The 15,475-nt window shown below is 43.9% G+C and overlaps 1 protein-coding gene across 3 annotated transcripts in view; it reads right to left on the bottom strand.

Moving 5' to 3' along the window:
* LOC138774354 (protocadherin Fat 4-like) overlaps nucleotides 1–15,475 on the bottom strand; it is a 78,815-nt gene that overhangs the window by 21,195 nt on the left and 42,145 nt on the right. For all 3 annotated transcript variants that reach the window (XM_069955123.1, XM_069955125.1, XM_069955124.1), the window contains exons 26-34: nucleotides 14,825–14,968; nucleotides 13,723–13,961; nucleotides 13,431–13,540; nucleotides 10,352–10,468; nucleotides 8,781–8,917; nucleotides 6,253–6,444; nucleotides 5,653–5,747; nucleotides 3,937–4,059; nucleotides 2,487–2,666 (exon numbers count right to left, since the gene is read on the bottom strand). In XM_069955123.1, coding sequence (XP_069811224.1) covers nucleotides 2,487–2,666; nucleotides 3,937–4,059; nucleotides 5,653–5,747; nucleotides 6,253–6,444; nucleotides 8,781–8,917; nucleotides 10,352–10,468; nucleotides 13,431–13,540; nucleotides 13,723–13,961; nucleotides 14,825–14,968 — 1,337 coding nt within the window. The remainder of the gene's footprint in view (nucleotides 1–2,486; nucleotides 2,667–3,936; nucleotides 4,060–5,652; nucleotides 5,748–6,252; nucleotides 6,445–8,780; nucleotides 8,918–10,351; nucleotides 10,469–13,430; nucleotides 13,541–13,722; nucleotides 13,962–14,824; nucleotides 14,969–15,475) is intronic.

Below are 15,475 nucleotides of genomic sequence, written 5' to 3'. Positions count from 1 at the left end.
GTTTACACGTACGATTATCGTTCGTATTCGATCGTTATTGTGCAAATTCGAACGATAATCGTTCCGTGTAAACCCAGCATTAAGGGCACCAATCACTGGAAAAACAGCTATGCAGCTATACATACATTGTTATAAAGACCTTCTATCGGCTATCGTCTGACAGCTGTACTGCCAATACTGCCCTGATGGCGGCGCTGATTGTCCCCTCCATATTACGCATATATACAGGGAATAAAACACATGGACACAGGATAAAAATATACCTCCTAATAAACCTGAGGTTCTGCAGCAGCTGAGGTGTATAATGAGGTTCTGCAGCAGCTGAGGTGTATTATGATGTTCTGCAGCAGCTGAGGTATATTATTAGGTACTGCAGCAGCTGAGGTGTATAATGATGTTCTGCAGCAGCTGAGGTGTATGATGAGGTTCTGCAGCAGCTGAGGTGTATAATGAGGTTCTGCAGCAGCTGAGGTGTATTATGATGTTCTGCAGCAGCTGAGGTATATTATTAGGTTCTGCAGCAGCTGAGGTGTATGATGAGGTTCTGCAGCATCTGAGGTGTATGATGAGGTTCTGCAGCAGCTGAGGTATATAATGAGGTTCTGCAGCAGCTGAGGTGTATTATGATGTTCTGCAGCAGCTGAGGTGTATTATGATGTTCTGCAGCAACTGAGGTATATTATTAGGTTCTGCAGCAGCTGAGGTATATTATTAGGTTCTGCAGCAGCTGAGGTGTATAATGATGTTCTGCAGCATCTGAGGTGTATGATGAGGTTCTGCAGCAGCTGAGGTGTACTATGAGGTTCTGCAGCAGCTGAGGTGTATAATGATGTTCTGCAGCAGCTCAGGTGTATAATGATGTTCTGCAGCAGCTGAGGTGTATTATGAGGTTCTGCAGCGGATGAGGTGTATTTCGAGGTTCTGCAGCAGCAGAGGTGTATTATAAGCTTCTGCAGTAGCTGACGTGTATTGTGAGGTTCTGCAGCAGCTGAGGTGTACTATGAGGCGTATTCCGAAGATAAGCAGTGCTACACAGACATCATACACCTCAGCTGCTGCTGAACCTCATAGATAAGCAGTGCTACACAGACATCATCATACACCTCAGCTGCTGCAGAACCTCATAGATAAACAGTGCTACACAGACATCATCATACACCTCAGTTGCTGCACAATCTCATACTACACCTCAGCTGCTGCAGAACCTCATAATACACCGCAGCTGTTGCAGAACCTAATAATACACCACAGCTGCTGCAGTACCTCATTATACACCTCAGCTGCTGCAGGCCTTATAAGCCTCTTACTTTATAAAAAAACCTTACATCATCTTTTAGCTGTAATTGTTGTACTACAAGTTCCAGCATATAGCACAGAGGATTTGAAAGCTGGATCCAGATATCCAGAGCTGTGCGCTCCATTACTACCTGGTGTGCACAGGGTGGCAGCCAGCCCCCAACTCCAGATGACTCCTCTCCAATTGTCTGTAATCCCCCCCCCCCCCCCCCAAGACGATGCCCCGATTGTCGGCACCACAACCTAACTCTGTAACACACACACCAGTACACTAGTACACTAAAGCCTCTATTACATGGGGCGATGTGGAAAGCGAGCGAGCCACAACCTGTGAAGTCAATGTTAGTTTCCTCCTCGCTCCCCCGCCCGCTGCCGGTGCTATTACACGCGCTAGGAGACAGTGGCGGTCTGCTGTTCCTATTACTCAGAGCCATGGCGGCAGGACGTTAAAAGACTGATCATTGGCGTTCCAGCCTGTTGAAAGAGAACGATCAGCTGAAATTGTGCATGTCGGCTGATCGTTGTCTTCTATTACACAAAACGATTATCGACCGAATACAGCCGATAATCACTTTGTGTAATAGGGCCTCTACACTTTTTGCAGGGAAACTCCAGGGTGGCAGGAGGTGTTGTCCTCATCTTCATGTCTTCTGCACACAGCAGCTGTGGGTCCCTCACGCTCCTTCTCCTCCTCTGTCCTGACAGGGAGAAAGCAGCCAGAGAAGGTGGTGAGGTGACTGGAGAGGGTCCCGGGGGAGTGAGGAGGGGACCCTGCTTGTCACAGTGAGCAGGTTGACAGGCAGGAAAGAGCAGTGTGTGTGCAGTACAGCTGTCAGCTTCAGCGGGCCCCCTGGATTCTGGTTTGGTCCTGGGCCCCTGACAGCTGTACTGCCAATACTGCCCTGATGGTGGCCCTGCACATAATATATCATACTGAGACACTACAGAATATCCTCAGATATATAATATCTACACCTTGCCACAATGTATATTCTGTTGTATCATATGGAATATTTCAACAAAAAAACAACCCTGTGGCCATATCAAGGTACAGTGGAGGCTTCAGTCACCCTTGTGCAGTTATATGACAGCTCCGTACAAAACATAGCTATAAAGCTTCAGTACGTATATTAACATTAGTATCATAAAATTAACTGACAACTCCAAGGAAAAAAAATGTAAAAATTTACCTTGTCAGAAAAAATGCTGATGCAGCCATAACAACCACCAGGAGCGTAACTATGGTCAAAACTCCTATATCTGTGGGGCTCAGGGCAAATCCATGGGGTTGTGGTATGGTGAGACTTGTAGGTTTCCCAAATATTGAATCCAGCTGCTTCTGAAGTGAGGGTAAATTGTCTGTAAGTTTTCTAGGAAAAGATGAAGCAAATTGGCAAAGACCCATAAAAGATCAGATGTGCCAGCACTGTCGATATATTACCGAGACATTTCTGGGAGAAAGGGAGGTACATAAAGGCTCAGCCATCATGAGTAGTCTTTTTTATTTTTTAGTTAAAGCAAATGTACCAGCAGTACATTCGCTTTAAGATTTTCACATGGATAGAACAGCGGCAGCGCGGGGAAGCCGGTGTCGTGGTCCTTTTTTTGAACCGCGGCCCGGATCCCGTGTATGGGCAACGGCTGCGGGTGAAGCACTGGAGGCGGGCTGGCCAGTTCCCAGTGGGTGGAAACCCTCACCACTCTATGACGCAGCTCCATTAGAGTCAATGGAGCCGCGTCATTGAGGAGCACTCCCGGCCGGTGCCTGGGAACAGAAAGGTGCCGTACGCGGGAACCAGGCCGCAGTGAAAAAAAGGACTGCAGCACCAGCTTCCGCATGCCAGTGCCGTTCTGTCCATGTGAAAATCTTAAAGCCAATGTACTGCTGGTACATTCACTTTAAGGGTTTGCTACATATAAACAGGACCTACAGCAAACTCCAGAAAAATGAGATGCTACTATCATAGAATAGCGTAGGGTACCCTGATCACACACATTTTTTCAATTTCTTTAAATGCCCTTCCATTTGTGAGATATGTAGATTTCTGACAATTTGGTTAATAGTCAGATAAGTGTGAACTTAATAATAATAATAGGAGTGAATATTTGGGGATGGGCGGGTTTATGCAGTCAGGGGGTGTGTATTGGGCATACATGTTCCTCAGTGTAAAACATTCACACCCCCGACTGTAAAATCCGATTCATCAACTGATAATCACTCCTATTATTAAAATGAAGTTTACGCCCATCTGACTATTAACTCCTGATCACATATCTCAGGAATGGGAGGACATAGCAAGTAACAATAAAAAGGTGTGTAATTGGGTCACCCTGGGCTATTTAATGGTAGTAGTGACATATAATTTTTTTTGGGGGGGTTGGCTAAAGGTCCTCTTTAAAGTGTACCTGGCATTTCATGTTGTGTGTACTTCAGGAGTAGCATTTTTTTTTTTAACATTGACATGTGATTCACGCAAAGGCTGTTACAATAATCAAATAATAAAAATAATAGATAATATATAATAATAATAATAATCATACTTTTGAACAATGCTTTCCAATACTTGTATCTCCCAGAAGAAAAAATAACTATAATATTGTTATCTAAATATATGCTATCATTTGTCCTCTATAGAATACCTGACAATGTCTTGGTTACTCTTGCCGGGAACTTCAAATTTAATTTCTGTAACTTGCTTATTACTGGCATCAGACTCCAAGCTGATTTTGGTAACTTTATCCTTCAGTACATTCTCCAAGGCCCTTTAGAATTAATGGTATAATATATGTTATAATATAAAATAGTCATTAAAGATATACATTAATCTAATGGGCCTTTTAAAAAAAAGCCATCACCTCGACAGATTTAGGCGCTTTTTATTTTTGTAGACCAACCATTTCTATAACAATGGGTCTTAACAATCGAGACACATAGGTACCACCCAGGTCAAGCTAATTTCCTAAAATGGAAACATAAACAAACTACTTTCTATATAGATTTGTCAGTCCCTACGAGTTTCCCCCACCAATTGTGGGATCATCAGGGAACATAGCATGATAGTTTGATAGGTATACCATAGGTAGAACAATCTTCAGACAGTCCTGAATCATAGACCCCAAGTAGGGTGACTTTCATAGCTTATGTGTCTTCATTGTTGAGACCAGGGACGTAGCTGGTGGCTCATTTGCCCTGTTGCAAAAGCTCCACCTAAGCCCCCTTTTCCCCAGCAAATTCACCATGGCCACCTGTAACATTCAACTGAATTGCTATATATTGGCAATATACCTTGAAATAATGCAGATACCAGATATTCCAAGGAAAGAGTAAATACAGTACAGGTGTAAAAATTTAGGCTGTTAAGCCACCCTATTCTTATTCACAGGATTTTTCTTTTTTATTGTTTAGCCATTATTTAATCATAAATTAAGTGAAGTTTTCTGAAGGGAATGCAGTTGGAAATGGCCAAAAGTACCCAGTGGTTGGCATACTAATGGGAATTAAAGTGAAAACTCTAAATTTTGATTAAAAAAAATATATATTTTGAGCCACTGATCTCACACTGCCAACATTCAGAAAGGGATTCCCTGCATCACAAACAGTTGCTTCCAGCCTGGCATGAAGTAGTTCTGGGTGTACAACCTGGCATCAAAGTGGGCAGATGGGCACTTTTTCCTGATTTGAAGAAGTAACTGGTGTTTTCCAAGGGTTAAACGTTTTTAAGTCACTGATAATACACAGAGAGGGATGTCCCACATAAAACCCCAAACAGTTCAGCCTGGCCCAAAGTGATTCTGGGTGTAAAAACTGGCATCAAAGTTGACACAAAGGGGGAAATTTATCAAGGACTTTGCGCCCATTTTTAGGTGAATAATTGGATATTTCACCCATTTTTGGTCTAAGTTCTATTTATGAACCAGAATTCGACGGGCGAATATATTTTGGATGCAACTTTTTTTTAATCTGCCTGTTTTGAGTATTCACCCAAAAGTTCACATAATCCAGGATTAGTGCCCAATTTATCATTTGCAAGCCTACGTCTGGTCAGTACCAGGTGAATATGCTTGCGCAATTTTTGCGTGTTTTTTTGTGTGAATTTTTACTTAGATCCGTTCACTATGGCAGTGCAACATTTTAATAAATCAGTCACAAGATATTGGAACAAAATATACACCAATCCCCATTAGAAGAGTCACACACATTAGACTTCTTAGTAAATGTCCCCCAAAGTGTTTCATGCTTGTGAGAACCGATCAGCAGGAGAGAGGCCAGCATTCTAGCCAAGGGGCATGCACTGGCCATTTGTTTTACATTAGGAATACAGGATATTAGGGACCATGGTAACCACATAGCTGTACCTGGTAATTTTTGGAATCTGACGCTTGACATCATCTGACGTCTGATTTATTTTCATCTCCACTTCACGTGAAGTAGATGGAGATTTCACTTGTATCTGAAACAAAACAAAGACGGAAGAAGATATCACATAGTTTGTTGTGCTTTTTCTAAGAAGCAGACTGTTCTAGAGTCCCCTGACTAACCCATGTCAATGGCAACTTGCATTTTGCCGAGTCTCAAAGCAACTTCTGAATTTTTTCATTTCAAGAAACAAAAATCAATTGCATTATCGAGTTTACCTTGGGGTATTCTAATAAGCTGAGTCCATTATAACCTATACAGGGGGAGGGGGATGAGTCAGCAGGGAGAGCAGACAAACATCCCTGCCATTTGGAGAGTGTCTGGGCACATAAAATGCTGGATTTACAGGTCAGAAAGGTCAGTGCTTATCTGGGAGATTGGTGAGAGAAGATTGCAGGGTGTTATTCTGTACAGCCCTGCTTTTCTCCTCTTTATTGATACTTATTGATTTCAGAAAAATGACATTTAAATGACAGTTATGCTTTAATTTATTATCACTCAGTAATCCATAAAAAATTGAACACAGTTACATACAGTACCTGAATCACAGTTTGGGCGGAAAGTCCATTTTCATCTGTAGCCTTTGCTTTAAATTGGAAAGTTCCAGTTTTTCCTGCCAGGTTGGAAGCTACAATCTGTCCTGTGTGATTATCGATAGCAAACTCCCCTCCTAATTCATCCACCAGGCTGTAGGTAAATGTCGGCTTTGTCGATGGATCTCTGCTTCTGGCCTTCAAGAAATAAAATTGTAACCTTGTATCTGTCAACAGAATACTATTTTTTTTCCGGACGTTATGCCTTCTTGGAAAAAAAATGTTAAGGCTTAAAGGGAACCAATCACGCCGAAATTGCCCCCATTGATAAGGAAACGTGCTGGTACATCAGCCAGCACGCTTCCCAAACATCCCCCTGTCCCCTCCGACCCCTCCTTTATTACCCCGTAATCTTACTTTTGTGATGTCCCGCGCCGTATGCTAATCAGCCCCAAGTAGTCAAGGTGGGCTGAACTAGTCAAGGTGGGCTGAACTAGTCACGGTCCCTGGCGCTGTAATCACGCCCAGAGGGGCGTGATTCAAAGACCTGCGCTCCGCCGACGTCATCTCTGGCCCGCGTTCACGTCGGCGGCGCGCCGCGTCTTTCGCATGCCGCGCATGCGCAGTACGGCGGGAGAAGACGCTGACGTACTGCACGTGAGCGGCGTGCGGAAGACGTCGGCGACGCTTGCGCTCCAAGACGGCGGCGCGACGACGTCTTCCGCACGCTGCGCACGCGCAGTACGTCAGCGTCTTCTCCTGCCGTACTGCGCATGCGAAAGACGCGGCGCGCCGCCGACGTGAACGCGGGCCAGAGATGACGTCGGCGGAGCGCAGGTCTTTGAATCACGCCCCTCTGGGCGTGATTACAGCGCCAGGGACCGTGACTAGTTCAGCCCACCTTGACTAGTTCAGCCCACCTTGACTACTTGGGGCTGATTAGCATACGGCGCGGGACATCACAAAAGTAAGATTACGGGGTAATAAAGGAGGGGACGGAGGGGACAGGGGGATGTTTGGGAAGCGTGCTGGCTGATGTACCAGCACGTTTCCTTATGAATGGGGGCAATTTCGGCGTGATTGGTTCCCTTTAAAACATAGAAATCACACAAGTCGTCTCTTTCCCCATGGTATTTATGGTGCACATTTGTCATACACACTGAGGTTATGTTTTCACAATGTCTCTTTAGGCAAAATAACCATGATCATTATCATAATTGACGGCTGTCATTGCAAAAAAAAAAAACAAACAGCCATTTTTTTTTTGACTAAAAGAGACAGTATGTGAACATAGCCTAATACTCTAGGCTATGACTCATAGAGCCAATAACCTGATGGGGAAAACGGAGTCTATTCCTGGTCTCTGTCTTTGCGGTTTATACTTGTTTGCTGTATTTCCTGCTATATTCCCTGGAAAAGGAATTAATGGCAGTTTTTTTAAATACTGCCTTTGCCGTTTTTGTGGCAAAACCAAAAGTAGATCCAACAGGAAAGAAAAGTACAAGTCCTCCCTTATAGTGTCCTTCCCATTTGAATCCACTCCTGGCATTCATACAAAAACTGCAGTGTGTGAAAACAGCCTTATTTGCATGATGAATGCTTACATTTATCCCTTTTTTAAAGGAATTGTTCCGTGATTAAATATGACATTGCTTTGTTAGGTCACAAACATCATAAGTAATTGCAATTGAATTTATAAAAAAAAAAAAAAATGCCCCTGTGCGTTAATATTGTGTGTTGCTATGTGTTAAGAGCGAGGCCATAACAAAAATATCTTCTAGGTATCCAGGCACAACAACTTTTTCTTTAAGTAACTTCAAACGAAGAAGCATTAGGCTGTGTTCACACATGCATATTTATAGCATTTTCTTTAAGTTACTAGTTATTTACCTGCTGTAATGAATCATTTCATTGCCATCCAGCCGTACATCCCTGCGTTAATACAATGAAACTCCAATGTGTGTGAACATACCCCAAGGTTTCTCTGGTCTAACAGAGAAATGTCATATTCGGTAATTGGATAATCCATTAAAAGGGTTTGTCCACAAGTTTATGTTTACGTTTAAAATTACCTTCATAAAGCAAGCTCCCTGAAAGATCTTAGATGTAACATTACCATTAAAGGAGAAGTTCGGCCAATTTTAAAAGTTGGCAGGGGGAAAGTGGATCAGGAGTACAAACTTACCTCTCCCCGTGCCCGCAGTGAGTGGCAGGACCGGCCTCGGGACCCCAGAGCTGACACGCCACAACCCCCCTGATAGACTGGCCGCTCAGCCAGTCAGTGAGTGAGGAGGGACACCACTCCAGTCACTGATTGGCTGAGAGGCCAGTCCATCAGCCGAAACAGGCATTTTCCCCCAAGGTCATGATGTCATCCTAACAGAGGTCCTGGGGCTGGTCCCATCACTCACTGCAGGCACAGGGAGAGGTAAGTATTCCCCCCTGCCCCTGCCAGCTGCCAGATTTTAAAAATACCCGGTCTTCTCCTTTAATCTACCTATACACTAAATTCATAGAAACACAAAGCCTCATACCTTAACTTTAATGACAGGGCGACCTGGCGTCACAGTGTTTATGATCGTAGAGGTGTATGTTTCTTTATCAAACACTGGACCTTCTTTGAAGTTTAGTACAGTGATTTTTAATTGAGCCATATTAGGGGGCAGTGGACCTGTGAACAAAACGTACAAGATTCTTTTATTGCATCAATTTCAGAGGATACCTATAACTACATATTATAATGGTGCATAACATAAAGGGCTTAGAAAACTGGTAGGTGGAAGGGCTGGTGCAGATTTTGCATTGGGACCCTGAAGGTTTAAAGGGAATCTGTCACTAGGTTTATGCTGCCTTAAATGAGGGAAGTATAACCAAGTCACAGAAATGCTGAACAGATCGGTGTATTACTTACATCATTCTGTTTAGCCGTTCTCCTAACATGCAGAAGAATAGGATTCTTGCCACACTCCTCGCCCTGCCCTCCAGCTGCTGATTGACAGTTGACTGCCTATACACAGCATGGACAGGAAACGGCCAAATAGCAGCTGGTGGGTGGAGTTTTCTTCTTCTCATGAATATCCAGGACTACTGGGCTTGTGCACATAATGGAGAGGACAACTTATTGTCCTTGTTATCCAGGAGGATATCTCTGGATCAGCTGCACAGAACAATGTAAGTGATACATCATTCTGTTCAGCTTCTCTGTCTCTACTTTATGCTACCCTGACATAGGACAGTATAATCCTACTGACAGAGTCTCTTTAAGTTACAAATCTGGCAACTAGGTCATATTCCTGATTAGCAGAATGTCTGGTGTAATGACGGATTGATTGTTAAATTATATACGCATCAAGCACAAGAGACCGCCATGATTTAGGCAGCATAAAAGGGCTCGCAGATTCCCTGTTCTCACAATATATATAGTAAAATAAGAATGCATCGCTATGCTTAAAGGACAACTCCGGCGAAATTTTTTTTTGGCTTATTTAACACACATTACAAAGTTATATAACTTTGTAATGTGGTTAAATACCCGGTCTGGCCCCCTTCCCCCACTTTCCGACCCCCGACCCCCCACCCCGGAAGTTAAAGAATATATACATTACCTATTACGGTCGTCACGGTCCTCTTCTCTGGTATCGGGTGATGTCAGAGCTGGGGGCGGTCCGGGTCTTCTTCCTCCTCGGCGTCTTCATTGAGAGTGAATGGAAGAGAAAAGGCTGCTGGTGCACATGCGCACCAGCAGCCTTTTCATTGGCTGGAGCGCATCACATGGCTTCCAGATTGCTCAGCCCTGATTGGCTGAGCTTGCTGGAAGCCATGTGATGCGCTCCAGCCAATGAAAAGGCTGCCGATGCGCAAGCGCGCTGGCAGCCTTTTCTCTCTCATGGACCCGGAAGAAGGAGACATCGCTGGACGGCGGAGGCAGGTGACGGTGAGGCGGACGGCGGGCGAATGGAGTGGCGATCGTCACCGGAGGGATGGTGAGTATGGTGTCTGTGAGTGTCTGTGTTTTTTTTTTTTGGGGGGGTCCCGCCGGAGTTGTCCTTTAAGAGCTGGCATCATAACAAATATCAAAAGATATTTTCTGGCTTTAGGTTGTTACCTTGGATATTAGGCTGCGTATCTACCTCCACAGTGATGGTATAGGATGGTTGGACATCTTTATCAAAGTTTTCTGTTGTCCATAGTTTTCCAGTTTTCTCGTCCAAATAAAACTGACCTACAAATTAGAACAATGAGATACTGCGTGCATTATTGTACAGTTGGTTCAGTTTCATATGTAAATACTAGAATATCCAGAACATGTTGCTAATGACATTTGTATAGCTCATTCACAACTATAGTAGCAGTACAGGGAAAAAGTTGGTGGAATTCGTCTGGCGCAAACACCCCTTCTGGAACACCGGCCACGTTCCCCTGTGCTTTATCTGAATGAAGAGAACTCCTGGCACTGGTGTAGAATCAAATTCAGGCTTTTATATGATGCAACGTGTTTCGGGGGTGCAATCCCCTCTTCATCAGGCATGATATAGGTAACAAGCAACAATCATGTTCTGCCTTCTGCAGGTGATATTGTTAATGATCTACTGTATGTCCAGCACTATAGAGCCATATGGGATAGAGATAGTGATCTTGTAAGTCTGAAAAAACAGCAGAGAACCATTTCCACTAAATGTAAAGAACGCTTTTTATGAGGATGTGTATTTTTAATTTATTTTATTTAATCTTCTGTATATACCACCTAAGTGCAGGAAGCACTTCCGGGTCATTCATTACTGTTTTACTATAAAAGATTGTTGTTTGTTACCTATACCATGCCTGATGAAGAGGGGATTGTACCCTTGAAACACGTTGCATAAAATAAAAGCCTGAATTTGATTCTACACCAGTGCCAGGAGTTCTCTTCATTCAGATAAAGCACAGGGGAACGTGGCCGGTGGTCCAGAAGGGGATTTGCGCCAAACTTTTTCCCTTTACTGCTACTGTGATCAGTAGCGGTCTTTGGCAATCGCTTGGGGCCCCCAACATCCAGGGGGGCCCCCACGCCCCGCTCTTCTCTTGTGCTCAAGACCGCTAGACAGGGCCGCTGCCCTGCTCGCTGCTGTGATCTGAACTCGTAATGAGCGCTCACAGTTACATGCAGCAGCAGCACTGACAGGGCGGGAGCCATTGGCTCCCTTCTGTCAGTCACTCTTGTGGCCGCAGGAAGTGTTTTCCCTGCGGTCACAAGTGGCCGCTCTGTCCTTGTGGTGCCGGTGCTCCAGTGACATCACTGGAGCATCGGCGCCAGGACAGGGGGAGAGCGGCCTCTTGTGACTGCAGGGAAAACCCTTGCGGCCACAAGAGTGAAGAGAAGAGGAGACGCCCGGACCCAGGTGAGTATAAGTGTTTGTTTTATTGTGTTATATACTATATAGGAGGGGGAGCACACAGGGGCCTGTGTAACTGGGGGAGTGCACAGCGGGGGTCTATATAAATGGGGGGAGCACACAGTGGGGCTATATAAAGGGGAAGACACAGGGGGGCTATATATAACTGGGGGAGCACACAGGGGGGCTATAGACTACTGGGGCTTCACAGAGGGGTCTATATACTACTTGGGTCAGCTTACAGGGGGTCTATATACTACTTGGGGCAGCAGAATGGGGTCTATATACAACTGGGGGAGCACACAGGAGGTCTATATCCAAGTGGGGGAGCACACAGGGGGGCTATATACTACTGGGGAGCACACAGGGGGTCTATATACTACTGGGGTAGCACACAGGAGGTCTATATACTACTGGGGTAGCACACAGGGGTCTATATACTACTGGAGGAACACACAGGAGTCTATATACTATTGATGGGGCACACAGGGGGTCTATATACTGCTGATGCAGCACACAGGGGGTCTATATACTACTGGCGGGGCACACAGGGGGTCTATATACTACTGGAGGAACACACAGAGGGTCTATATACTACTGGTGGGGCACACAGGGGGTCTATATACTACTGGGGGCAGCACACAGGGGGTCTATATATAATGGGGAGCACACAGGGGGTCTATATACTACTGGGGGAGCACACAGGGGTCTATATATAACTGGGGGCAGCACACAAGGGGTCTATATACTGCTGGAGGAGCACACAGTGGTCTATATACTACTGGGGGAGCACACAGGGATCTATATAATACTGGTGGAGCACACAGGGGGTCTATATACTACTGGGGGAACCACACAGGGGGTTTATATACTACTGGAGGAGCACACAGGGGTCTATATCCAAGTGGGGGAGCACACAGGAGGTCTATATCCAAGTGGGGGAGCACACAGGGGTGCTATATACCACTGAGGGAGCACACTGGGGAGCTATATAAAAGTGTGGGAGCACACAGGGGGTCTATATACTAGTGGGGGAGCACACAAGGGGTATATACTACTGAGGGGAAGCACACAAGGGGTATATACTAGTGGCGGCTGCGCACAAGGGGTATATATTACTGGGGGCAGCACACAGCGGTCTATTGTTGTGGAGTGCGTGTCGAGGGGGGGGGGGCAGACATAACTTCGATTGGGGCCCCAGAAATGCCAAGATCGCCCCTGACTGTGATTGAAACTGAGGATTCACCTTGGAGAATCAGAATGTGGTAGGCAGCATCCCCCATTGATACTGAGTGCTTATTAAAGTTACCTAATTGTGTACAACCCACTCAGGTGAGAGTGCATTTGCACACACATGCATGTTCTTCCAAAGTGTATTTTGACCTGCACATGCAGCGCCGTTTGTGTGTTTTTTTCTCTTTGCATATTCATCCACAACTATATTATAATTTGCTGCTTTCTTGATATGGTTCCCTCTGTTTTTTTTTTTTTTTATTATTCTAATTTAAAATGTCCATCAAATGTGTCCAGTGCTGGTGGTCGCACATGCCCAGTAGTTGATTTCTATCAACCGGATCTTCTTGTACAACAGTGTGTTAACTACTATTGTGTAGCCTAGTCAGTAACAATGAGCACAGTAGAAATGTGTTCTCCTCATTGGGACTGGACAAAATAGGTGAAGACAGAATTAAAAGAACAGCAGAAGGCGCTATCTATTTTAATCATTACGATTAAAAAATTGGTATATAACTCCAATCAGTTCCTTTATTACTGATTTCTAGAACTGAAATGATGTTGAAAGACCATACTTGCCTTTGTCATTACCAGCAACAATTCTATATGTGAGGTTTTTTCCTTTAGCATTCTCAGCGGAAAATGTAAAAATAGGTTCATCTTTGAGTTGATCTTCCCTGAGAACAGTGCTACAAAATAGGAGTTAATCATTAGAAATAAAGACTAAAGACATGTCCGCGTAGTTAGTGATAAATTTTCAAAAAGTTATGTAAATTTGGAAGCATCTGAATAAGCTTATTGCCTGCTATATGGATTATTATAATCATGCACATGACACCACCTGCGTCATTTGGGAAAAGAACATACTTACCTTACTTCATTAGGGCTAAATGCTGATGATGTTTTGTTATTTACCACATTGACAATGACTGAGGCCATGCTACTGAGAGAAGGAGACCCCCTGTCCTTAGCGATTGCTGATAGGGTGACCTTCCCAGGCTCCAGGTGGTTTGTAGCAGTGATTATTTTTCCATTTCTTATATTTTCAAACATAAAATCGGTGGATGACAAGCCAGATAATAGGGAATACTCAACATCCCCATTATTACCCTGCAAAAACATACAGTAACATTATATAACTATAGTAGCTATGCTGCAATGTACAATCCAATTCGGTTGTAGGAAATGCAAATGATGGCTAAATCTAAGTGTGGTAGTGGTGGGTGCTAAAAAAATATATAAATATACTTACCTAGCCCCAGTCCTCTGCTGACCCATGCAACTCCTGTTTGGCAGATTTCAGTCCCTCTGTCTTCTCCGTTTTTCCTTCTTCCAAGATAAGTGCACATAAACAGCCAATCACTGACTGCAGTGTTGTCTTCTCGGCCAGTGACTGGCTGAACCAGCACCTTCTCCTCTTGAGTGCTTACCTTAGAAGCTGGAAGAAGAAAGAAGAAGATCTGGGGGCCGGACTCTGCTGAACAGGAGCAGAAGAGGACAAACAGAGGCCTGGGGCTAGGTAAGTATATATTAATATTCTATTCCCTAACAACCCCCCACCCCTGCCTCAGCAGCATACTTTTTTCAGGACTACCCCTCTAAAGGCAATCAGGTGTATTCATGGCTGTTGTAGTATAAAAAGAAAACTGTACCTTCCTGGAGCTGATGTTGGTTGTCAAATTTATACAATTGCCTTTTTATTCCTTAGTCAAGTGTCAAGGAGGCAGAGCCAAGCTTCTCACATGACACAGCTTAGCTGCCTTCTTGCTCATCCTCACCTCCACCTTTATCTCATAACTTGTGTAAAGTTTCTAAACCTTATATCTCAGTGCTGGAGCAAAGGAATAAAATAAGAGTTACGGTATATCTCCTAATAAAGGGTAAGAAGCCCTACTGTACACAGCAAAATTCTGCGGGCTGGTCTGCTATAAAATAAGCTGCACTTATTTTATGACGCAAACACAGACATGTACCTCATCTGCGTCTGTAGCATTTACAGTTATCACGAATGAGCCAACTGGACTGTTCACATCTAGTTCAGCAAAATATGTTTTCTGTGCAAACTCTGGAGGATTATCATTTGTATCCAGTACGAAAACAGTAAGATTAGTTGACGTCTGAAAGATACAAATAAATTAATTAAGTATAATAAATTCAGAAATTATTTCAACATATTTTTCTGCACTGCGCTGCTCAGGTCTTCTCAGAAAGTGGGACAAACAGTGTACGGATTTATAAAAAGTCTCAGGACTAAAGGCGCATAGATTTGTAATTTACTTCTATTTCAAATCTCAAGCCTTCCCATACTTATCAGCTGCTGTATATCCTGTAGGAAATGGTGTATTTTTTCCAGTCTGACACAGTGCTCTCTGCTGACATCTCCCAGACAGGAAGATATTTTATTAAAGGCTTTTTGTTATAACTGTATAAGCATTAATCCGGTACATTAAGAATGGTGTACATCTAATAGAAAAAAAATTACATGGAGATCGTAACATAAGAAGACAAGTGATGACATAGTAAAAGGAATCTAACATGTCACATCATACAATATTTTTGTACAAAGAAAACAGTGTTGTACGGGGGCGGGGGGGAATAAAAGAACTATATAAAAATCTTTAGTA

Source organism: Dendropsophus ebraccatus, chromosome 15 (genome assembly GCF_027789765.1).
Source record: "Dendropsophus ebraccatus isolate aDenEbr1 chromosome 15, aDenEbr1.pat, whole genome shotgun sequence".
NCBI lineage: Eukaryota > Metazoa > Chordata > Amphibia > Anura > Hylidae > Dendropsophus > Dendropsophus ebraccatus.
This window is presented reverse-complemented; position numbering and strand designations above follow the sequence as displayed.